Source organism: Ceratotherium simum, chromosome 20 (assembly GCF_057802395.1).
Source record: "Ceratotherium simum simum isolate JZ-2026a chromosome 20, ASM5780239v1, whole genome shotgun sequence".
Lineage (NCBI taxonomy): Eukaryota > Metazoa > Chordata > Mammalia > Perissodactyla > Rhinocerotidae > Ceratotherium > Ceratotherium simum.
In genome coordinates, this window is record NC_141919.1 from 35089442 (window position 1) to 35115974 (window position 26533).

The 26533-nt window shown below is 39.9% G+C and overlaps 1 protein-coding gene across 4 annotated transcripts in view; it reads right to left on the reverse strand.

Moving 5' to 3' along the window:
- Positions 1-26533, reverse strand: part of FREM1 (FRAS1 related extracellular matrix 1) — a 151055-nt gene that overhangs the window by 93420 nt on the left and 31102 nt on the right. For all 4 annotated transcript variants that reach the window (XM_004436789.3, XM_087444606.1, XM_087444607.1 and 1 more), the window contains 7 exons: positions 24270-24571; positions 23184-23380; positions 9846-10169; positions 7300-7408; positions 4386-4517; positions 1666-2010; positions 896-1038 (listed from right to left, as the gene is read on the reverse strand). In XM_004436789.3, the coding sequence (XP_004436846.1) occupies positions 896-1038; positions 1666-2010; positions 4386-4517; positions 7300-7408; positions 9846-10169; positions 23184-23380; positions 24270-24571 (1552 nt within the window). The remainder of the gene's footprint in view (positions 1-895; positions 1039-1665; positions 2011-4385; positions 4518-7299; positions 7409-9845; positions 10170-23183; positions 23381-24269; positions 24572-26533) is intronic.

Genomic DNA, 26533 nt, shown 5'->3' on the forward strand with positions numbered 1-26533 from the left:
ATTCTCATATGTCTCAAGACATTCTCAAAACCAATAGGGACACGTGCATTAAGTAATCATTCTAGAAGTGGTTCGATCCCTATATATGCCACCTTCCAAGATAATAGGTATAAAATGCCTAGCAAAAAGAACTATATATAGTTGGTGATCACATTTTCTGCTGTCTTTTTTCTACCCCTACCACCAACCACCTTCTCTTTGCAAGGAGTCTGCCCTTTTATAGTTGTCCAGACTCTATACTAATTCCATTTTCTGTAATTTCTATATGAGAATGCCTCCTTAAACCCATTTCTGCATTCTATATATCTAAATGATATCCTTGAGTGGTAATAAAACTCTTAGTTTTTCAAAAGCAACAATAAATAATAGCTAATTTATTTATTGAGTCCTTACCATGTGCCAGAAAGTTCTCAGTACTTTACATGTATTTATCTCACTTACCTTCACAATCGCTCTATATGGAAGTTGTACTACTACCTATTTTACAGATGAGGAAACTGAGGCATGGGTCAATCAGTTACCTAGTGTCAAGGACAGGAGAGAAACATAGGCAGTCTAATTCCAGAGCCTATATTTTAACCATTACACATAAAATGTTGGTGTTTTCTTGAGTGTAATGAGGCCAGAAAACTCCGTGAGGTGTTTGTGTGTAAAAGGGTCCCATGGTTAAATAACTTTGGGAATACTGCATACGTGGAAATTTACAAAACTCTTTAGAAAAGTAAAGGGTAGAGAAGTCATGTTGCAAAGAAAGAAACTGACTTAATTTTGCTTAATCCATTGCTTCTTAAACTTTGAACCTTGAAACCTGTTTTCACGTGGTTTCTAAGAACACCTCCCAGAACTGATATCTGTGGACAAGACTTTGGGAAAGGGTTCAGAGATAGCCTCTTACCTGCGGCACTGAGAGATTTGGAGGTTCATGGCTGTCCCACAGGACAAATTCAAAAGAATCTTCAAAGATTTCTCCACCAAAGTGACGATAGTAAATGATGCCATTAAATAGATCCCTCTGCAGGAAGCCAGGGACAGGGTAGCCTATCGGGTCCACAAAACACCACATACTTTTGTAACAATCTGCCAGGTGTTGGGGTGTTAAGATATTAGACTTATCTCCAAAAGTCTTCTCTGCCTAGTATGTTGTATGTGCTCAAGGAATCTTCATTAAATGCTTTTATCACAGTTTATAAATAATAAAGGAGAAAAATTAAAGTTGCTACACCTGTCTAAAAATACGTAGAAAAATTAGCATTAGAAAAATATTTTTAAGACATGTAGTCTTAAGTAACACTAAGTACTTGATCCCTATTTTGTCACTCTTGACTATTTTAAGAAGTAGTTATGAAATTATTCTAACAAAATGTAAATGAATGTTATGCATGAAATTACTTTATCAATAATCTAGAATAGGCCAAACATCTTCCTTCAGACTTATTTGTTCTATCACCTTGCTTGGCAGACTTAAGTTTTCATAGTGTAATGGTTACCTTGAGGCCTAGTTCTGGAACTTTCTAGATGCACAATCTTGGATAGATCAATTTAACTTCTCTAAGTCCCAGGCTTCCCATCCATAAAATGGGAAGAATAATAGTATCTTACCTCATAAACTGGATGTCTGCCTTCACATAAATTCTAACACAAACTATCTTAACTGCCCAGAATTACCTATCAGTCCTGGCCCTGGCTTCTTCATGATCTCTCCAGCCTGCGGGGGTTTCGTGATATTAAAGAAGATGTAGTCATCACTGGAGTCCACATCTGAAGCTCTCAGCAGGGAACCCTGGATCAGTATGGTCTGCCCCTCCTCCAGTTCAATCACAACATTGGTTATGAGGAACGGGGGACTATCGTCTTTGGGCAAGATGTTGATGGGAAATTTATGGCGGATGCTGTGATGGCCATCGAATATCCTGAAGACCACAAAGTCTTTGGTGGAGTCGCTGTCATCATGATGGTAGCGAACAACCCCAGCCTGCAGGTCAGCCACGGTGAAGAGAAAACCTTTCTCCCCTGATGGAGAGAGCAGAGATGCAGTTGATCGAACCAGTGGGTGCAGAGGCAGCAGCTGCAGTGAAAGCAGCACTAGAGGAGAGGGCGTTAAGGAAAGTGATGCAGCCAATACTTCTCTTGCCCGGAAAAACAATAGATTGTTTAGTAGGCTCTGAAACTCCACAGATCTGGTTTTGAATACCCGCTGTAATACTTATTAGCTTTGTGGACTTGGGCAAGGTATTTAATTTACTTGAGACTCATCTATAAAACAAGGACAACAATATCTACCTCATATTCCCTAGTAAGTATGAGAGAACTTAAATAACAGTACGCCTACAATAAATGTTAATTATTCTTCAACTCGTTGTTATCATCCTACACGGCAGCACTGCTTAGAGGAGCAGTCTCGACCCAGCAGCATCAGCACCATCTGGGAAGTTGTAGAAATGCAAGTTCTTGAGCCCTACTCCAGACCTACTGAATCAGAAATTCTCGAGGTGGTGCCCAGCAATCAGTGTTTTATCAAGCCCTCCAGAAGAATCTAAAGCATGCTGAAGATTGAGAATCACTAGCTTATAGGCAAAGAGCTAGAGCCCTAGTATCAAATGGTCTGAGTTCAAATCCCAGCTCTACCACTTTCTAGACCTTAGACATGCCAACTTCTCTAAGCCTCAGGTCCCCCATTTAAAAACTGGGAATAATCATAGTATCTCACTTCATGAAGTTGGTATAAGATAATGTGTGTAGAATGCTTTGCACCATATCTAGCACAAAGTAAATGCTTAATAAATGTTCCTACTATTTTCTACTTCCTCTGAGCCCAGAACATCACTGTCTGATGGGCTACAACTCTCCACTTCATTTCTACAGTATTAATAAACATTGCTTCACTCTGCATAAACTATTATAATTCTTGATGGAAGGTGCCCCATTACTCACCCCACATCATATGGTTGTATTAATGACCTCACTGGAATAATGATTAAACACTAGTATAATGGACACTACAAGTTACTTTCCCAATCACCACTTTCTGCTTCTTCCTCAATACCAGAATCTTAGTTCCATTTGGCATGGCAAAGTGACCATTTAAAAAAAACAGGTTTCCAGGGGACCTGCCTGGTTAAGTTTGTACACTTCGCTTCGGCAGCCCAGGGTTCACGGGTTCAGATCCCTGGCACAGACCTACACATCACTTGTCAAGCCATGCTGTGGTGGCAGCCCACATACAAAAAAAAAATAGAGGAACATTGCCACAGATGTTAGCTCAGGGCTAATCTTCCTCAGCAAAAAGAGGAGGATTGGCAACAGATGTTAGCTCAAGGCCAATTTTCCTCACCAAAAAAAAAAAAAACAAAAACCAGAACAGGTCCCCAGACTCTGTTGTACTTTGGAGTAGCATGTGAGTTGGTAGGAGACATAAATGAAGTTGTTATATCAGATTCCTGGGAAAAGTGGTTAAAGAGAGTAGCTCAGGTGGCATAGTTTTTTTCACTATCCCTTCTCTTTCTTGTTTCTTCGAATGCAGACTTGAAGCCTACAGGTGTAGGCGCCATCAAAGAGCTGCTGGCATCATGGATATGGAATGCTTACCTCTAGGCAACTGGTTACACGACAAAAATAATGAATTCTTAAGCCACTGTAGTTGGGTTTCCCTTATATGCAGCTGAACACTCACCCTAACTGATACACCCAGGCTTAAGCTAACTTTCCACTGTCCTTGGATTAGGTAAGCAAATTTATGACAAACTTACCATTTTATTTTTGATTCCAGAATTCCATAATCACAAATGATGATAAATAAGAGCTCTCTTTCTGCTTTATATTTAGGCAAATCAAGAAGATAATTGAATTAAAACCTCTAGGCTCATTACAAGGAATGGACTGTATTACCATAAAGTACAAATATTATTTTTATTAGGGCTATTACTTTGTTAACTACCATCCTTATAATTATAAGTATAAATTCATTTCTTTTAAACTGTGGTAGCTGCTACTAATAACATGATAACAAAATTATTACTAAAGTATTAAAAAACATAAGTTTTTCTGTTTTTCAATACATTTCTCAGAAGCAGAGAAATGAGAGGGAAATATTTTGTCTTCCAACTGGGATAAGATAATCAGTGAAGAAGTACATTTAGAAGGAGACCTATATGGCATCTGAGCTTTGAATAATGAGCCAAGCACATGGTACCACTCTTAAATGGTCATCCACTGATGTGAGCACCTAATACAAAAGCCGATGGTTTCAAGATCTCTAGAATTTCAGGATATGACAATTCATTTAGAGATAGCCCAAGAAATGCTATGTATATCCTGTGAAATATGATTTGCTTTTGGAGAAAATACTTCTTGGGTTCCTTTCTGGGTTACAAATGTTGATCATTCACCTCTTAGTGTAAGCCGGCCATGCTGCAGGCCATCCACAGTGACTAGACGGACAGCACGAAGGTCATCATTGTCAACAATCTGAAACTGTTCCCAAGTGATGGCCCGAGACTGCCCCTCCAGGAGATTCAGACCTACAAGAGAAAACAGAAAAGCATCCTGGAAGGATCTATGACATGCCAACACGCCTACTTTAAGACAAGATTAATGAATTTTCACTCACAAAACTAGCTGAAAATTGTATCTTCAAAAGCTTTTCAAGAAACTGGAATTTAGCTTTTATTTTCAGTAATATTTTTACTTGTAGTACTGTGAACTCCAATATGACAACTGGTTCCTTATGATACATCCTTTAGAGGCATGATGGTGCCAGAAAGTAAATACTAAAGGAAAGAACAGATGTTAGGTTCACGGTGGTCTCCAGTTCAAAAATGTCCACAAGGAGTTATTCAAAGGCTACATTCAGGTATTTTAAGTGGGGAAAAGAGTCAGAAGTACTTTTACATGTAATTTATGAAAGCATTAGTAGCCCACAGGAGAGAGAATATAAAATGGCTAAATATGCAAATACAGAGCTACTGTGCTAGGGGAGTGTTTGATGGTGTTAGACGTGAAGCACATGACACTTTGCAATGAGGGCTGTATTTTAGTCTAGACTCTAATAAGGAAGGGACTTTTGTAACTAAAGGAATTAAAATAAAGCCTTCTCCTCGGATCCAGCATGCTGGAGGAAATCTGGGGAGAGAGAGCTGCTCAGAGCAAGAAAAATACAGATTCTGGCCAGAACACTCCAGTGAGAGACAGGGAGCTGCAGCATCATCAACCATTCCCATTACCCAGTAGAGCTGGGAGCCAACAGAGTGCAGAGAATCTTGAAAGGGAGCAGAGCTTTTTAAAGAAACAAGTTGATAAAATGTAAAGACAGGGTACAGGTGGACCCGGTTAATGCTCCTCCTCAAATCCACCCAGCCACCCACCTCCCTGGCTGTGACCATTTGTCTGCTTTCTAGCTGCAGCAGCCCCACGAGGGTTCCCTTTAGTCACCACAATTCTAAAGCCCTGGCTGCCACCGTTGCCTCATCTTCTGATGTGGCTGGTTACCTCAACTGCCTTCTTGAGCAAGGGCCAGGTTTTGGCATGACTTCCTTCGTGACTATGGCCAGGTCCTATACCATGGGAGCCAGGGAGTCTGTGTAGTGGCTGCTAAGAGGTGCCAGGTAACACAACCTGGACACGTGAGGAGTTAACATCCAGCGAGGCAAACTGACCGAGGTGAGACAGGAGATGGGAAGGAGCTGACAGGTAGATCGTTCACTCTTTCCTGACTTCACCTCTGAGTCTTCCAACACACGGTTGTTCCATCTCCTCCTGGAGACAGCAGCACTATCAAGCAATCAGCTTTATTTTCTTGTAAAGCTGTGACCAGCTCAGTCATACCACCTTTTTATTTGCTTCCTCCTCTCCCTCCCTCACTTCCCTTTTGCTCTTATTCTTGTTTTCAGTTTAGGGTTAGTGCATATGATCTGCCTCAGAAGCTGTTTGCTAGGGCACCTGGGCTAAGACATATAGTATATTAAAAAAAAAAAAAAAAAGGAAAGAAGGAAGGAAGAAGGGAGGGAGGGAGAACAAGCACATATAAAGAATCTCTGTGACTGGTAATAAGGGTTTTGAAGCCAAGAGTGTACAGCACAGCACGGACAAGGCATCATGGGATGCAGAAAAGCAAGCAAGAAGACTAGAAATTTATGTAGCAAATTATTAACAGTGCTTGTGTCTTCATGGTGGAGTAATGAATGATTTTATTTATTCGTTAGTATTTCACTCATTTATTCATTACTACTTATTTTATTTATTGTGCTCTCCAAGTTTTCAACAATGAACATATATTAAGTTCATAATAAGTAAAAATTCATTTTAAAAAGGATTCTGATGTTCAAAGTTACCAAAACCAGATTTGGAGCTCTCTTCACAAGTCTGGGTTTCACAAATCACATATATACATACAGACTATTAAGTCTCTATGCTTAAATGATAATCTACTTAATAAGTGATTATTACTAAACTTATGTTACCAATTCCTTCTTTTCTCTCATTACCCCACTAACAGTGGTAGAATGAGACATAGAGCCAGAATTATATATCAAGTCTATTCAACCTATGTTCTCCACCTCTACTGAAACTCACATACATACAAACACATACATGTGCATGTGTGTACCCGTGTGCAAACACACACACACACACAAGACAACTCATGTAAGCTGCTACTTGAGGATTTAAATCAGATATTTTCCCCTTAACAGAAACTATCACCACTGCTTATAAGTATGTTTTGAATGCTATTGATGGGATTAGTGGGAAAGGAAAATATCTTCATTTACATTCAACATTTATATCTGATCTAAATATGTACATTGCATGATCAGTCCACTCAGGAATCAGAGGCAGAGCAAAGCCTTCATTTAAAACAAATAAAGCAGTTTAAGCTCTTGTTTATGTACTGCAGTTTCCACACAACTTTGACTTAAAAACAAGACAATGGATTACAGTCTCTACCTTCCTTCAATTCCTCTGATAATTTGAGGTGGAGACCTTTACTCTCAGTCCAACTATAGCTCAATATCACAAATAGTCACTTTTTTGCCTCATTCAGTTGAAAGGTGTCCTTTTGGCTTAGCTCCTGCAGAGGAAAGAACTTGGCTTCAGGACACAAGAATCCTAGATTTAAATTTCTCACCCTGTCAGTAGGAAAAACAAAACAAAACAAAAAACCAACTATCTGATCCCCTTAATGTGCCTGGCTATCAGTTACCTCATGTGTGAAACGGGAATGAAACTACCTTTCTCTCCTGACCCATATACTCTCTCATCTTCCCTTCAGGGCTACGTTGCTTGACACCCTACAATGAGCTTCACCTGTGTTCCAGGACACACGCGGGGCATTTGTATCTGCTGTTCTGATGGAGATGTGGACTGTAATAGGTGCACTCTTTTCAAAGAAGAAGTCATATGCCTCCAACTCCACCTGTAAACAAACAGTTGCATGTGAACCACACATTGACAATTCATAGTATAAAATACCATTATTTCTGGGGTATGGACTACAGATGATGGCAAAATGGATTCAGGTTTCTGCTGCTGCCTGATCTAATTTTTGACAACCTGATCTCACTTTTTCAGGCTCTAGATCTTGTTCCTTAGTTGATCAGTATTTTTAAATTTTCCCCTCCATAAAAGAATTTCTTAACCTGAAATAAGCTAATATGCTGGGGGAGTGTCTGAGCATTTGCTCGGGAGACTATGTCAGTCCAGCATCAGACCACTTGAGCCTCTCTCACACATATGGGGTCTAGAGTAGTGGTTTTCAACTGGGGGTGATTTTGTCCCCCCAGGGGACATATGGGAATGTCTGGAGACATTTCTGGCCACACAAATGGGTATGTGTGTGGAGGGGTGCTACTGGTGTCTAGTAGATAGAGGCCAGGGATGCTGCTAACATCCTACCACACACAGGACAGCCCCCACAACAAGGAATTATCCAGTCCAAAACACCAATGGTGCTGCTATTAAGAGACCCTGATCTAGAGGCATCTATCCCACTAGACATATTTTTAAATATCCAGATTTTATTTGCTCCCATGAAATTCATAACTAATAAGTGGGGCTATAAGGTAAGTTTTGAACCTTATGATGTGCTGTGTATGTATTGCACCAGGCGCTGAGAGAAGGCTGAGCTATAACACAGACATGGAAGGCACACTGCCTACTTTTGAAGAATGTGTGCTCCATTTGAGAGGATAAGAGAAATTATCAGACAACAACATATCAGCAAATACTACACAACAAAAGAAACAGATTCAAGGTGGCCAAAGGAACAGACCAAAAATGTAACTATACTGAGGCAGGGGAAGTCTTTTCGGGGGTGTAAGGTACATATTTATTAGGTTGAGCCATACAAAGTTGTATGTTATGCTCTCACTAAAGAACTTTCTTCTCAAATAAATGTCGTACCTAATAAAATGAGTGTGAATTTTCATGCCCGAAAGAACGGACCGCCTTAGTGCTACAGCCCAGGGAAGGGTCAGCCAGCTTTAGGAGCACTGCCGTTGCTCTGCTCTCAGCAGTCCCACCCCAGGTGGCTGAATGAAGAAAGTTCTGTAGAGGCCCAGGGCTTCCAGCCCACATAATCTGAAAAGCGCATAATCTCCAATGAGAAAACTGAGAGTTACCTTCTAACAAATATATCACACATTTGGACAGGTTCTGCCTTAAGATTACATTATACGATGCCAGAAAATACACATAGGAAGCAGCAGACCCGCCGTGCCTTTTTTGTGAACTCGAGGTAAAACCAGACATCTAATGAGAAATTACTTCATAATACGGAAGGAATGAGAGGCGAGGGCAGGAAAGAAAAAAACAGCTGCCACTTACTATTATGACACGAGGAAAATAAAAGCAAAGGGCAAAGCATTGCATTTATTGTCTGAAGTCTTTTGTCTGCCCTTGAGGCTAAATGCTGAAATGGCCTAAATTGGATGTAGGACAATTTGGTAACCCCAGGGATACTCATTTTCCTTAATAAACCTGAAATCAAGTCTGTATCAATCTGCTCATTTAAATTTTCCATCCTATTTGAATCAGCTTGCTGGTAGGTCTGTAACTTTGTGAAGGGTTATTATGTGCAAGTCTGTAACCAGCTGTTCTCCACTCCCATCAAATACAAAACAAGAAGAAAGAGGCTAAAACTGCAGCAGAAGCGATTTCAATTCGATAGAAAAAGGACTTTCCTGGTGGAAAGTGTTTGATAGTGAAATTAGTCATCCAATGAGATTATGGAATCTCTTATCCTGAATCAATGTTACTAATTAAAATTAAGGATCCCAGTAAAAAAGCCTCCCAAACAAAAAAGAATAAAAGAATTTATTAAGGAAAGAAGGGTAAAGAAAGTCATCTCTAACTCCAGTGGTCTATGTAATGCAGGAAGGCTGTCGAGGGCACCAGAGTTCTCAAACTGGTGAACCCTGGGCCAAGTGTGGCCCTCAGATATGTTTTGTAGTTGGCACAATATGTTTTAAAATTTTTAGTATGTTTTCTATATTTAAAAATTGAAATATTTTCACAAAAGAAGTATAGATTTCCAACTCCTCTTGACAAACGAGAGCTATAGTGACACTGGGTGGGTCTGTATTCCACATGCCAACAATCAGCTGGGAGCTGAGTTAACGGCTGCTTTCTATGGCACCAGATCTTCAGTTCCTCACGGTCTCCCTCAGGGCGGGTTTGCTCATTGGCATCACCTGCCTGGCTCCCCTAGGCACTGTAGTTTGCATCCTGATTTACAGTGACTGATTCTCTCCTGAGGCAATGAATGTACCAACTAACTTGAAAGCTAGGGGAAGTGGCCTCTGAAATAACTGAATACGGAATAGACTAGAAGCTTTGTCTCTCTTTCTTCTTACCTCATAATGTCTCCTCTCAGAATGGCTGCTGTTTGGTGGCTGATAGGCAATCTGCATGTCACTTAGATCTTTCCAGGTGAATGAAGAGACTGGTCTGGTGTGATCCCACAGGTGAGTCACATAGCCCTGGAGCGGGGCTTTCGTAATGTTGAACACCAGCAAGGGCTTGGGGGTCTCATCCTCTTCACAGTCCAGAACCGAGGTCGTCAAAGAGGTCAGGATGAACTGATCCACTTCCAGAATAAACATGGCCATGAATGCAGCTCTTGGAATCTGATTAGGAATGCCAGCTCTGATGTAGACGGGCAACCACGCACTCTCTGACTTTGAAGGAGAAAGAAAATATAAAGAAGAAAACAATATGAATGAAGCTATAACATGCAGGGTTAATAGTAAGCCACGGCCTAGAGGGTGTATCCAGCAGTGATCTGAAACCTGGCTGCACATTAGAATCATTTGGAGAGTTTTTGACACATACTGTTGCCCAAGCTCCACCTCGGAGGTTCTAATTTAATTATTCCAAGGAGGGGACCAGAAAACTGGTATTTTTAAAGCTCTCTGGTGACTCTAATATGTAGCCAGGGTTGAGAAGCGGCACCAATTTTGGCATCAGAAGGAACTGTGCTTTTGATTCTATCTCCAGCACTTATGATTTGTGTGACTGTAGACAAGTTATTTAACTCCTAAATCTTATTTTACTTCATCTGTAAAATGGAAATACTAGACCTCCAAGTGTTGAGGATTAAATGAGATAGCCCAAGTAAAGCACTTAGCAGTGTCTGGCACACACCACTCACCTCCTCTGGCCACCCTGCCCACTCCTTCTTGTGGTTTTAAAGGAGGCAAGGGCAGGATTAAGGAGAATGTCTTTATAACTTGGAACTCATGCAATGGAAGAATGGTTTCCCAGTTGTCTAGTTAGTTAAGATCCTGGGTCTCCAAGTGACGAGTAGGTAATTGAAATTACGAGTGACCACTCAGGCTCTTTCCTCAAGTGAAAGAGCTACAGAGAAGAGGCTCCCGTGATGGGGATCTCCAGAGAAACCATGAAACTGCACCATGGGGTCTGAGGTCTCGAAAAGTGCTGTGGGCAGGAAGAACCTCATAGCAGGAGATGCTGGTTATCATAGGATTTGATGTATCCCATTGTCAAGAGAACCAGCTTAATGATCCAAGTCACATTAGTTCAATATTGCTGAACACTGGATATTGGACTAGGAGTTGTAATCTATATACAACAGAATGTTAAAAATAGGATTCTTCTTGGCTCAGTCTCAACTGAAGTTCCAATAAAAGACATATCAGATTTCAAAGTGAATGTGAGACAAATACTGTAGGAAGAATTTACAAAGTAAATTGTCTGGAACCAGTTCCAGACTCTAGAATACTCTTGCCCACTATAAGAATATAAAAAGGTTGAGAGAGGTCAGAGATTTACTTGGAGAGAGTGCGGGGTGGTGTTGAGTCACTTTCTTGACCTCCAACACGACACACCCTATAAAGAGGAAAGGTGGGGCAATGCTACACCCCTCGTCTCAGGTATCGGGAGAGAAGTTTCCCTGAGACCAGCCTTAAAATGTGTCTTTTCCAAGTGGAGCACACAGAGGGCTGATGCAGGGCTCACACCCAAGGAAGCTAAGTGGCCAGAGGCAGAAGAGTCATGGTAGCTGTGCTGGGATCAGCCTCTAGTCCCTGTTTGTGGCAGGAAGGAACATAGGAGTGCTCCCAGATATGGGCCAAGTGGGACAGAGTGTTGGTCTGGGATCATCCTGGACCTCAACCTTTAGGGTACATCTGTGAAAAGCCAAACAATCCCAGCAGCAAGAAGCTAGAGGTGCAAACCATATACTAGGAGCTGTGGGAGGAATTGCAAGTGACCACTCCGGATAGAAACACAACATCCCAACACGAGAGATCTATGGGTGAGAGGCCTCTGTGATGCGGGATCTCCAGAGGAACCCTGAAATTACCCGCAAGACAAAGAAGCAGCTTGAAACATCCGCCAGACTCAGAGAGCATGAAGTCATATTCAACCAATACCCGTTCAAATAAGACCTCTCTCTCCAACACTCCCCACAAACCACCCACCCCCTGACTGGAAGTTCAGAAACTAGCCAGCAAAGCTCAGAAGAAGAGAGAAGCGCAAGAGGGAAACAGAGAAGACGACAACCAGTCCCTCCCCTCTCCCACTGCATGGTTTATGAAGACAAATGAACAATGTGCTGAGACATGCCAGGGTTTAGAGTACGTATCTATTCTTCACATGCCAGTAAAAGAAATTAATTGAAAATTCGTAATTTGAAAACTCAAGATGCTGAACAATAAGACCAATTAAGCCTGGAGTTAAGCCTAAATAAATGTTTTTTTAACATGTTAACAAAATGGACACAAATGTCAAAAGAGCTTACTCGAAATAAAAGTTAGATGATGTAAGAAATAATAAGGTATAACAATCATATGCTAGAACTGAAATTGCAGATTACATAAACAAAGCCTGGGCAGTGGGCAATTTCCAGGAGAAAGGACGAACAGGATCAATCCTCATCATATAAAGGAAGGAGCCAAGGGACTCTATTTCACTTCTTGATTTAAATATTAAAAATATAAGTTAAAGAATTTTGTTAAATTTAGAACTAAATCCTAGTAAAACATACAGAGGGATGAAGGACTTTCAAATAAGCAAAAAAAAAGGCAAAGAAAGTATAACCTGTATTGCAAGACAAATTTTTTTAATTTGCAAGAAAGCATAAAACAAGATGATAGAAAAAAACCACACATATCCATTACAAAAATATTGCTTATATTCCCTTGTTAAAGACAAATATTCTAAAATTAAATATCCAATTACATCTGCCTTATAAGAGAGGCATTTAAAATAAAATCAGGGGCTGGCCCGGTGGTGCAGCAGTTAGGTTCATGCGTTCTGCTTTGCAGCCTGGGTTTCACCGGTTTGGATCCTGGGCTTGGACCTAATCACCGCTCATCAAGCCAAGCTGAGCTGGCGTCCAACATAGAAGAATTAGAAGGACCTACAACTAGGATATATAACTATGTACTGGGGACTATAGGGAGGAAAAAGGAAAAAATAAAAAAAGAGGAAGATTGGTAACAGATATTAGCTCAGGGCCAATCTTCCTCAAAAAAAAATAAAATAAAATAAAATCATATAAAAGATTAAAAGTAACAGGATGATCCAAAGTTTTCATGTAAGGAAAAAAGCAGAAGTGACTATAATTTCAAAGAAAGATGAATTCAAGGCAAGAAGCATTAGAAAGGACAGTATGGGCAGTTGATATTGATAAAATATACAAGACAAGGATTCTTATAAGCATCATTATATTTAATATTATTCTGGCCAAACCAATGGGGAATAAAGCAAAAATAAAAAGAATAATTACTGAAAAAGAAAGAACAAAATTATCATCATTAGTGAAAGATATAATTATAGTCTTTAAAAGCCCAAAGAATTGAAAAATTTTTAGAATAATTGAATTCAAGAAAGAAGCCAGATAAAAGAAAATTATACCAAAAAATAGCTTTCCTATTTATCATCAGTAACCAATGAGAAGATACAATGGAAGGAAAAGAGTCTATTCACAATGATTTCATAAAAACGAACTGCCTAGAACTGGACTTAATAAGTGTGCTCAACTTACATGAAGAAGACTGCAAACTTGACAGAAACATATCAAAGAACGTTTGCCTGGATGAAGGGAGATAACTCGTTTCCGGATGAGAAGACTCAATATGGTCAATGTTCTAGTATTCCAGTAATTTCCAAAATAATTTATAGTTTTAGTCCAACACTGATAAAAATACTTAGGGGATTTTTATTTTTAACTAACACAGATGATTCAGTTATTCATCTAGAACTAAGAATAGGTGAGAAGGAACAAGAAAATTTTGAAGAGGAGTGATGAGGAAGAACTTGCCTGTAAAATATTAAAGTGTATTACAGATCTTTTATGTTTAGAATAATACGGTACTGGCACAGGAATAAGTAGGCAAATCTAAGGAACAAAAGAGCAGGCCTTGAAACAGTATACATAATATCTTTCTATACAGTAGAAGAATCATTGAAAATCAACGGGAAACAGGTAAATTTCTCAACAAATCGTGTTGAAAATTTTGGCTACTTGGAAATAACAGTTCCTGTGTTTCACAATATGATAAAATTTATTTCAGGTGGATTAAAAAGGCAACTGTAAACAAGAAAACCTTTAAACACCTAGAAGAAATTATGGGTAAACAGTCATTTATTTGCTTGATGAAGATGGACTGTACAAGCATAGAAATAATAAAAGAACAAGATTCAGAACTTCAAATATAGTATAAAACTAATTCCACAAAACAAAACCAATTCTGGTGTGCATGTCTCCCCACTGTGTGTGTGTGTGTGTGTGTAAAAATGGTAGAAATGCAGCTAACTTTGTTTTCTTCTTATTTTGCTTTCTGTGTTTTTTAAAAATATTCTCTGCCATGAGCATATTACTTTTGTATTCATAAAAAAATCTGTTTATAACATGCCAAATTGGCTATGGAATAGGTTAATTAACAAAACAAAAAGGTCATTAAAGAGATAAACTCCCAATCAAACTGATCTAAGAATATAAACAAATAAAGCCTAACTCAATATAGAGAGGAAAAAGAAAAAAAAATCAGTCAGGAAGAAAAATGAGTCTAATTTTTTTTTCATGGAGATAAGCAATCATTAAAAATGAAAGGAGTTCTGTGTCAAAACAAACAGAAGACATCTACTAGTGGTTAGGAGACCTAGAGGTTAGTCTTGGCTCTGTCATAAAACAGCCATGTAGATAGAGAAGTCAAGATGGCGGGATAAGCACACTCTGAACTCACCTCCTCCCACGGACACAGCCAATTTACAACTACTCGTGGAAAAAATTACCCCTGAGAGAGAACCAAAAACTGGATAAGAGGAACTCCCGCAACAAAAGACAACCCTAATCGAGGTGGAAGAGGCAGAGACTCCCTTCTAGAGAGGAAAAATGCCGCCTTCACAAGCTGCCAGCTTCATAGCCGCCCGGGAGCAGCCCAAGGTCCGCACCCTCGCTGGAGGAGCGGGGCCCTGAGCCGGGAGCGCCCCTACAGTGGGCATTTCGTGGACCCAGCACAATCGAGACAAGTGGCATAATATCTGACTTTGCCTGCTACTAAAACATTGGAGAGCACCCCCAGAAAAGCTGCTTCACAAAGAAATTAAAACTGGCTCTTACAGGACCCATGCGCAAACTCACCTGTTTCAGAAAGCAACCTAAAATCACCAGAAAGAAAGGTGCACAGTGCTTTGGGGAAAAGAGACTCACCTGATAGGCTCTGAGTGCATCTCAGTGAGAGGTGAGACCTCTCCAGGGACTGGGACATTGGTGTTGGCCGTTGTTGTGGCCTGGTGTGGGCATGCTGACACAGACACCACTGGAGTTCTCCCTGGGGCCTGCTAGCCCAGGGTCTGCCCCATCCACTAGAGCACTGATTTAATCCAGCTCAGCCAGGGCAGGCAGCCCACCCTAGAGACTGGCCCCACTCAACAACAAGCCCTCAGGCAACTTGTGGGCCCGCATAGATTAGTGACTGGATTCTCTGCAGCCTGGCAACTGAGCCCACTTTGGTGGGGCAGGGTGTGCACAAGGAGTGGGTGGAGAGTGTGGGGCAGTGGTGGAGTGTGTGGGGCTCCTGCCGTGGAGAGACTGGGTCTGCTTCAGGAGGTTGGGGCGCACACACGGGGCAGGACTGTGTTGACTGTGTGTGTGGACCTGTGGGCGGTGGGGCTTGACAGCTGCAGAAGACTTGTGCTTCTCAAAGACCCACATAGGGGGTTTGCCCCACCTTCCAAAGCCTGAAACAATTGGGTGCTCCCGTGCCTGAGGCCAGCCCCACCCAGCTGCAATCCTCAGAGAACTGACAAGAGACCTAAAGGCTGGAGGCTTATAGCAATTGTAAGCCCCTGAGCCTAACAACCTGCCACACTGGGGGCCTACTCACTTGAAAGATATACTGCAACACAAATGTGCTATTAGAACTTGCAGCCAACTATGCTGGAGCTTGCCACACCCGACAAAGAGACTGAAGGGCCCACAACAACTACAGGCAGCTGAGCATTACAACAGCTGGCCAGGAGCATAACTCAGCCTCCCTGGGCACCTATAGGGAGAGCAAACACGCCACAACAGAAAGACACACATAGCCCACATAGGGGTCACCCCTGGAACATTGAGAACTGAGGAAGCACACTGCAGACCTCCTAAGGCATCACTTATATAAGGTCACCTATCCAAGAGCAGGAGACGTAGCTGATCTATCTAATACACAGACACAATCACAGGGAAAGAGGCAAAATGAGAAGGCAAAGGAATACATTCCAAGTAAGGGAACAGGACAAAACCCCAGAAAAGAAACTAAGTGAAACAGAAATGAGCAACCTATCCAACAGAGAGTTCAAACAAAGAGTGTTAAGGATGCTCACTGATGTGTGGAGAAGAATAGATGAACTCAGTGAGAATGTCAACAAAGAAATGGAAGATATAAAAAAGAACCAATCAGAAATGAAGAATACAATACTGGAAATGAAAAATTCATTAGAGGGACTCAAAAGCAGAGTAGAGGATACAGAAGAACGGATCTGTGAGCTGGATGAAAGACTAGAAGAAATTACCCAAGTGGAACAGGTAAAAGAAAAAAGAATTAAAAAGAGTGAGGACAGTCTAAGGGACCTCTGGGACAACATCAAGCGCACTAACATCCATGTTATAGGTATCCCGGAAGGAGAAGAGTGAGACAAAGGGGCAGAGAATCTATTTGAAGAAATAACAGATGAAAACTTCCCAAACCTAAGGAAGGAAACAGACATCCAGGTACAGAAATCACAGAGAGCCCCAAACAAGATAAACCCAAAGAGGCCCACACCAAGACACATCATAATCAAAATGTCCAGAATAAAAGATAAAGAGAGAATCCTAAAAGCCACAAGAGAAAGACAAGTTACATACAAAGGAAACCCCATAAGGCTATCAGCTGACTTCTCAGCAGAAACCTTACAGGCTAGAAGAGAGTGGCATGATATATTTAAAGTGCTAAAAGGAAAAAGCTTACAGCCAAGAATACTCTACCTGGCAAGGTTATCATATAAAATGGAAGGAGAGATAAAAAGTTTCCCAGACAAGCAAAAATTAAAGGAGTTTGTCACCAAGAAACCAGTGCTACAAGAAATGTTAAAGGGACTGATTTAAGGGGAAAAGAGATGACCACAAATAGGAAAAATTTTCTATTTCCACGATAAGAGGGTAATGGATACAATTGCACAAAAAAGAGGTTAGATATGATATCAAAAACATAAAATGAGGGAGGAAGGGAGTTAAAGAGTAGAGCTTTCAGACAGAGGTCAAACTAAAGAGACCATCAATTCTGTATAGAGGACCACTAAATCACTGAGAAAAAAAAAGTTTAAAAATGGCAGTAGATACATACTTATCAATAGCTACTTTAAACGTCAATGGACTAAATCCCCCAATTAAAAGGCATAGGATGGCTGATTGGATAAAAAAACAAGACCCATATATATGCTGCATACAAGAGACACACTTCAGACCTAAAGACACTCACAAACTGAAAGTGAAGGGATGGAAAAAGATACTCCACGCAAATGGCAATGAAAAGAAAGCTGGGGTAGCCACACTCATATCAGACAAAATAGACTTTAAAACAAAAACTGTAAAAAGAGACAAAGAAAGGCATTACATAACGATCAAAGGAACAATCCAACAAGAGGATATAACACTTGTAAATATCTATGCACCCAACGTAGGAGCACCTAAATATATAAAGCAATTATTAATAGACATAAAAAGAGAAATAGACAGTAACACAATAATAGTAGGGGACTTTAACATTCCACTTACACCAATGGATAGATCATCCAAACAGAAGATCAATAAGGAAACATTGGCCTTATATGACACACTAGAACAGATGGACCTAGTAGATATATACAGAGCATTCCATCCAAAACCAAAGAATACACGTTCTTTTCAAATGCACATGGAACATTCTCCAGGATAAATCACATATTAGGCCACAAAACAAGTCAACATAAATTTAAGAATATTGAAATAATACCAAGTATCTTTTCTGACAACAGTCATATGAAACTAGAAATCCACTATAGGAAGAAAACCAGAAAAGCCACAAATATTTGGAGATTAAACAAAATGCTACTGAACATCGATTGGGTCAACGAAGAAATCAAAGGAGAAATCAAAAAATACCTGGAGAAAGGGCCGGCCCCGTGGCTTAGCGGTTAAGTGCGCGTGCTCCGCTACTGGAGGCCCGGGTTTGGATCCCGGGCGTGCACCAATGCACCACTTCTCCGGCCATGCTGAGGCCACGTCCCACATACAGCAACTAGAAGGACGTGCAACTATGACATATAACTATCTACTGGGGCTTTGGGGAAAGAAAAAAAGGAGGAGGATTGGCAATAGATGTTAGCTCAGAGCCGGTCTTCCTCAGCAAAAAGATGAGGATTAGCACAGATGTTAGCTCAGAGCTGATCTTCCTCACACACACACAAAAAAACCTGGAGACAAATGAAAATGAAAATACAACATGCCAGAATTTATGGGATACAGCAAAAGCGGTTCTAAGAGGGAAGTTTATAGCAATACAGGCCTATCTCAACAAACAAGAAAAATCTCAAATAAACAATCTAACAATGCACCTAAAGGAACTGGGAAAAGAAGGACAAACAAAGCCCAAAATCAGTAGAAGAAGGGAAATAATAAAAGAGCAGAAATAAATGAAATAGAGACTAAAAAAACAATAGAAAAAATTAATAAAACCAAGAACTGGTTCTTTGAAAAGATAAACAAAATTGACAGACCTTTAGCTAGACTCACCAAGAAAAAAAGAGAAAAGGCTCAAATAAGTAAAACCAGAAATGAAAGAGGAGAAATTACAACAGACACCTCAGAAATACAAAAGATTATAAGAGAATACTATGAAAAGCTATATGTCAACAAATTTGACCATCTGGAAGAAATGGATAAATTCTTAGAATCATACAATCTTCCAAAACTGGATCAAGAAGAAGTAGAGAATTTGAATAGACCAATCACCAGTAAGGAGATCAAAACAATAATCAAAAACCTCCCCAAAAATGAAAGTCCAGGACCAGACGGCTTCCCTCATGAATTCTACCAAACATTCAAAGAAGACTTAATACCTGTCCTTCTGAAATTCTTCCAAAAAATTGAGGAGGGGAGGAAGCTCCCTAACTCATTCTACAAAGCCGACATTACCCTGATACCAAAACCTGACAAGGACAACACAAAAAAAGAAAATTACAGGCCAATATCACTGAGGAACAGCGATGCAAAAATCCTCAACAAAATACTAACAAATCGCATACAACAATACATTAAAAAAATTATACACCAAAATCAAGTGGGATTTATTCTAGGTATGCAGGGATGACTCAACATTTGGAAATCAATCAACGTAATACACCACATTAATAAAATGAAGAATAAAAATCACATGATCATCTCAATAGATGCAGAGAAAGCATTTGACAAGATACGGCATCCATTTATGATAAAAACTCTGAATAAAATGGATATAGAAGGAAAGTACCACAACATAATAAAGGCCATATATGAGAAACCCACAGCTAATATCATCCTCAATGGTGAAAAACTGAAACCTATCCCTCTAAGAACAGGAACCAGATAAGGATGCCCACTGTCACCACTCCTATTTAACATAGTACTGGAAGTCCTAGCCAGAGCAATCAGGCAAGAAAAAGAAATAAAAGGGATCCAAACTGGAAAGGAAGAAGTGAAACTCTCACTATTTGCAGATGACATGATTTTATATATAGAAAACCCTAAGGAATCCACCAAAAAAGTTTTAGAAGTAATAAGCAAATATGGTAAAGTTGCAGGATACAAAATCAACATACAAAAATCAGTTGCATTTCTATACACTAACAACGAAGTAGCAGAAAGAGAAATTAAGAGTACAATCCCATACGAATGGATAAAGAAGCTGTGGTATATATACACAATGGAATACTACTCAGCCATAAGAAACGACGAAATCCAGCCATTTGGGACAACATGGATGGACATTGAGGGTATAATGCAAAGTGAAATAAGTCAGAGGGAGAAGGTCAAATACCATATGATTTCCTTCATTAAGTAGTAGATAATAACAACAATAAACAAACACATAGGGACAGAGATTGGATTGGTGGTTACCAGAGGGGAAGGGGGGAGGGAGGAGGGTGAAAGGGATAATTCGGTACATGTGTGTGGTGATGGGTTGTAATTAGTATTTTGGTGGTGAACATGATGTAGTCCATGCAGAAATGGAAGTACAATGATGTACACCTGAAAGTTTTACAATGTTATAAACCAATGTTACTGCAATAAACAAAAAATTAAAAAAAAAATATATATACTACAAAGCTATAGTAACCAAAACAGCATGGTACTGGCACAAAAACAGACACACAGATCAATGGAATAGAATCGAAAGCCCAGAAATAAACCCACACATCTATGGACAGCTAATCTTTGACAAAGGAGCCAAGAACATACAATGGGGAAAAGAAAGTCTCTTCAACAAATGGTGTTGGGAAAACTGGATAGCCATATGCAAAAAAATGAAAGTAGACCCTTACCTTACACCATACACAAAAATTAACTCCAAATGGATTAAAGACTTGAATGTAAGACCTGAAACTGTGAAACTTCTAGAAGAAAACATAGGCAGTACGCTCTTCGACATCAGTCTTAGCAACATCTTCTCAAACACCACGTCTGACCCGGCAAGAGAAACAATAGAAAAAATAAACAAATGGGACTACATCAAACTAAAAAGCTTCTGCACAGCAAAGGAAACCATCAACAAAACGAAAAGACAACCTAACAATTGGGAGAAGATATTTGCAAACCATACATCTGATAAGGGCTTAATCTCCAAAATATATGAAGAACTCATGCATCTCAACAACAAAAAAACTACCAACCCAATTAAAAATTGGGCAAAGGACCTGAACAGACATTTCTCCAAAGAAGATATACAGATGGCCAACAGACACATGAAAAGATGTTCAAAATCATTAACTATCAGGGAAATGCAAATCAAAACTACAATGAGATATCACCTGACGCCCGTCAGAATGGCTATAATTAACAAGACAGGAAACAACAAGTGTTGGAGAGGATGTGGAGAGAAGGGAACTCTCATACACTGCTGGTGGGAGTGCAAACTGGTGCAGCCACTATGGAAAACAGTATGGAGATTCCTCAAAAAATCAAGGATAGAACTACCATATGATCCAGCCATCCCACTGCTGGGTATTTATCCAAAGAACTTGAAAACACCAATTTGTAAAGGTACATGCACCCATGTGTTCATTGCAGCGTTATTCACAATAGCCAAGACTTGGAAGCACCCTAAGTGCCCATCAAGGGACGAATGGATAAAGAAGCTGTGGTATATATACACAATGGAATACTACTCAGCCATAAGAAATGATGAAATCCAGCCATTTGTGACATCATGGATGGACATAGAGGGTATAATGCAAAGTGAAATAAGTCAGAGGGAGAAGGTCAAATACTGCATGATTTCCTTCATTAAGTAGTAGATAATAACAACAATAAACAAACACATAGGGACAGAGATTGGATTGGTGGTTACCAGAGGGGAAGGGGGGAGGGAGGAGGGTGAAAGGGATAATTCGGCACATGTGTGTGGTGATGGGTTGTAACTAGTATTTGGGTGGTGAACACGATGTAATCTATGCAGAAATAGAAGTATAATGATGTACACCTGAAATTTATACAATGTTATAAACCAATGTTACTGCAATAAACAAAAAAATTTTTTTAAAAAAGTGAAAAAAAAAAAACAGCCGTGTAGTACGTATGAACAAGGTATGCAATTTTTCTGGTCACCACCGTAAAATAAAGGACTTGGGCTAAACCAATTATTTCCAAACCTAGCTGATGATCGGTTTCTTACTGGGTGGCTTTTTTTTTTTTTTTTTTTCATTTGCTATAGACATTGTTTTATTGAGGCATGTAGAGAATAGTTATGTTAAGTGGCTTTTTTAACCAGCAAAATATGTGTAGTGCTTACTATATTCCAAGCTTCGTGCCAAATGCTTTGTAAGTATTATCTCATTTAATCCTCTCAATTACTCTAAGAAGTAGGTACTATTATCCTTATTTTAAGATTTAAAAAATAAGGCAAGTCCAAAGTCACACACCTAGTTAAGCAGACATTTCAACCTAGGCAATCTGGGCCCAGCGTTCATGCTCTTCAGTATGACTTCAGTCATACTCTTCTGTTAGACTCAAAACTATCCTTTAGAAGCTCTCCAAGAGACTTACCTTGGCAATTTGATGAGACTACCTCAAAATTTTTCCAAATCTCAATTCTAAAATTCTATGATCATGTTTTATCATTTCCTTATCATTCCTTGTCTCATCAATTCCTTGGAGTATTTGGGTCTCAAAGGAGAAATTCTAGTGAGAAGTCAGGTTGTGAATGATGGAGGTCTTTCACAAATGTAATCTTGGATCATCTTTTATCAGCACAAAATCTGAGCTGTTTCAGCAGGTACACATTTGCCCCAGCTACCCAAATAAACAAATTATAGAGTACACGTATCAGAAGAGTGGCATGTTAAATATTTCATATAAATTGATTCCTCTTTCTGTCATCACTTCAATATGAAGAGATCAAGAGGAGGAAAGGGCAGGAGAATTTAAAAGAGGTTGGAAGATGGAGGAGGCCTTTGAAGGCCTTCCTCCTTGAAGACCCAGTCCTCCATCTCAAAGGCTGGAAGAGTGAAATGATTTAGTCTACTATAATCATAAAAGTGGGCTTGCAGAGTGGGTGTGTGGACCCTCTGATTCCTGTAACAGGTGAAAAAAGGTTCTAATAAAGAAGGGAAAAATGAAGCATCAAAAAGAAGGTGGAACAGATCAAAAGACAAGATGAGGAATATTAAAGGGAAAGGGGAAAGAAGATTAGCAAGTAACTGGCCCCAGTCTTAAGTTGTCTTGGTGATGGTAGAGTCAGAAGATAGTCAGAGAAGGGAAATTATATACTGATATTATATATACAAGCTACTGTTTTAAGCACTTACTGGCAGAACAAACAAGCCTGTAGTTCCAATGAGTCACTAGGCTGTTCCAGCCACAATAGCACAAGAGCTCTCCTGGCACGGGAACCAGAATGAGCACCCCCATGCAACTGGCCCTCTTGCTGCGGATCAGCTGGGGACAGACACATAACCCCAAACTCTACCTTGTATACGATCCTACTCCTGCTATCTATGAGGTCCAGTTGGATGGAGATATAATCGATGTTGGGAGAAGGGGGGTCCATATGTTGATATCGAAGCCCCATCAGCAGGAACTCCTCACAGCTCACTTTGAGACTTCCTATTTTCTTCAGTCCCATGGTACAGCTTCTACCTGGACACTTCAGTTCTGTTCCCAGTTCTAGAATGTACAGCGTTGAATTAAGATAGTCACTTGAACATTAAGGATTGTGAAATTAAAAAACCAATCCTCCCTCCCATGGATACTTATTCCCTCTCACTGTCCCAAGAATACTCATGTGTACCCTCCAATCACTCAGTGAGTGGGTTGTCATTATTCTGAAAGCCTGTAATGTCCTTTACTGAAAAGAACAGTTGACCAGTTGTCTCATCAGGTCTAAATAAGATGACTAATGTGCAAGCATGTCTTTAGCTATAAATTGCTGTCCAAATTCAAGGTATTATTACGACTATGATTATCCCCTATATTTCTTGGTCTTCCCATAGCGCCGAGAACACTATTATGCATATAGAAGGTGCCCAGAATACGTTGATTAAACAAATAACAGAAGGAACATTATACATCAACAATCCCTGATTTAAACCATGGCTACTACCCACCAGCTCTACCTCAAACCTGTTTATAATCTAATAATACTTAATAAATACACCAACTACTTTTACCACCACTGCCATTGCTACTATTAATAATAACAGCTGACAATTATTGAGCACTTGCTATGAGCCAGACACTGCGTGAAGCACTTTGTGCATGTGTGTGTCATTTACTCCTATCCTTAAACAACCCTGTGGAGCAGCCACTATCCTTGCCCATTTCACAAAGGCTTAGACAGGTTAAGTAACTTGCCTAAAACCATGCAGGAAATAAACTGAGAGGCAATTTTCAAACCCAGGTCTTTCCGATAACAAAGTCCATAATCTCAACCACTAACCTACATTTTTCAACCAGCTACAAAATATATTAACTCTTTGTCATAGTGGAAGATGACCATTTACAGATATTTTTGTCAGTTTAGTAACATCCAGATAATTATTAAAACACATCATACGAGACTCAGGGAGAAAACTGCGTGGCTGATCTCCACGAGGTTCTCCTGGCCGAGGCTCCACCAGAACCATCTGGCCGTGGGCTGGCAGCCGAGTTCCCACAGGGTCCAGCCTGACTGTGCATTCCAGGCTAGCCGTCCTATCATAATCAAAGCTGAGCAGGTTCTTATCAATGGCTCGGGACAGGCCATAGAATTCAGACACCTCCAGCACATTGTTACTCAGACGGATGATGTTACAGTCTGGTTCCTGGAGATAGACCCGCAGGATAAAGGTTTCCATGAAGGTGTCTGTCTCAGTAAATCTGTGGAGAAACAGAGCAAAAGTAATATTTATGGTGCTCAGGTACTTCTGATACCTGTGTACTTACTTGTCTTAAAGCTTAGAGATTGGTCTTCACAAAATTTGTATGTTAGGTAGAATTTGGATTTTGTTTTATACTCTACTCCCAACCTCTCTGTTCTTTTCTCTTCTTCTCCTTACCTTGATGTCAACTCCTTTTTCTGCCACTTCCCTCTCCAATGACCTTTCTTTCAACACCATCTCTCAAATCCATCATCGATACTGATATTTAATGACTGCTATAAGCTCAGAGTGTCACTTCTAGCACATATGTAATTTAAGACTATCAAGCTTGTATAATTTATGGATTGACTTTTAATTCAGGAGTGAAGGGGTGAAGAGTTTCTGAAGCATCAAGGCCTTTTTGCTCTTCAGAAATGCCACTACATGAGTGTCACTTACAGTCTAGTTTGGGTGCCCAGCTCATTGTGGTGATTGTTACTCCCATTTCCTCCATTATCTTAGCAACTATGTCCTCAAGATATTTGCATAGAATAATAGAGGTGGGTTGTCAGTCTTTTTTGAAGGGAGGAAATTAATGAGTGATGGGTGTGCATCAATAATGCACGTCCTGGGGCTGGCCCAGTGGCATAGTGGTTAAGTTTGGCATGTTCTGCTTTGGCAGCCCAGGATTTGCAGGTTCAGATCCTGGGTGTGGACCTACACCACTCCTCAAGCCATGATGTGGTGGTGACCCACATACAAAAAACTAGAGGAAGATTGGCACAGATGTTAGCTCAGAGCCAATCTTCCTCAAGCAAAAAGGGGAAGATTGGCAACAGATGTTAGCTCAGGAACAATCTTCCTCACCAAAAATAAATAAATAAAGGTACATTTCTTTAAAAAAAAATAATGCAGCTCCTAATTGATGAGCTTTTATTATGATCTAGGCATAAGCTAAACTCTTTGCAAAGAGCATTTCATTCAATCTTCATAAGAACCTAGGGTAGGCATTGTTAATCCCATTTTACAGATGAGGAAACAGGCATAGAGTGGTCAAGTAGCTTGCCAAAGGGGCTGAAGAAGAGGTAAGAGAGGAATAAATGTGCTCCCTGATTTTCTGCTTCCAACTCCTCTGAATATTCTATTTTAAATGTCCTCAAGACAAAGAAGAATGACAGCTCCTCTAACTTTGCCCTTCATACATGCTCATCCACATTCTCTGGCTCTTAGAAACTCAAGGAAGAAATGGAAGCAGCCAGAATTCATCAGCTTTTCCAGCCCTTCCAAGCAAGCTCTTTGAAGTTAGTTTGTTTTTTCAACTTTAAAGTCTTAGAAAGATCAAATAGCCCTATAAGCTGATGGCATAGGTTCCTAAGGAATCTTTGGGCGCCATCTCATTTTCTAAGCACAGAATTTTGTTCATGCCTCTCTTTTGGCACTTGTCATTCAGCATCACAATTATCTACCCGTCTTTTGCATCAAGCCAATGAGCACCAAGAGTCCATGTATCCTCATCCTTGTGTTTCCTGTGCCCAGCACAGGGCCTGACCTATCGTAGGTGATCATAAGCGTTTATAGAATGATTCTCTCTTCTAATGTCTTCTACAAAACTCTTTTGTATTAGTCTGGTACTTAAGGTAAATTCACACTGAGGTATTTTAGCCAAATATTCATAAAAGCAATAAAAACCAAGTGAAAAACTATCTAAAGACCTATTCCACCCACACTGAATTCTCAGTTGTTTCTGTGAAGTGAGAAATATCCACACCATAAGCTTAATTTTTAAATTAACTTTTTATTGAGATACAATTTACATTCCATAAAATTCACCATTTTAAAGCATACAACTCAGTGGTTTTTAGTATATTCACACGGTTGTGAAACCATCATGACTCTTTAATTCCAGAACATTTTCATCATCCCCAAAAGAAATCCATAACCATAGCAGTACTCCCCATTAACCCTCCCCCAGCCCCAGGCA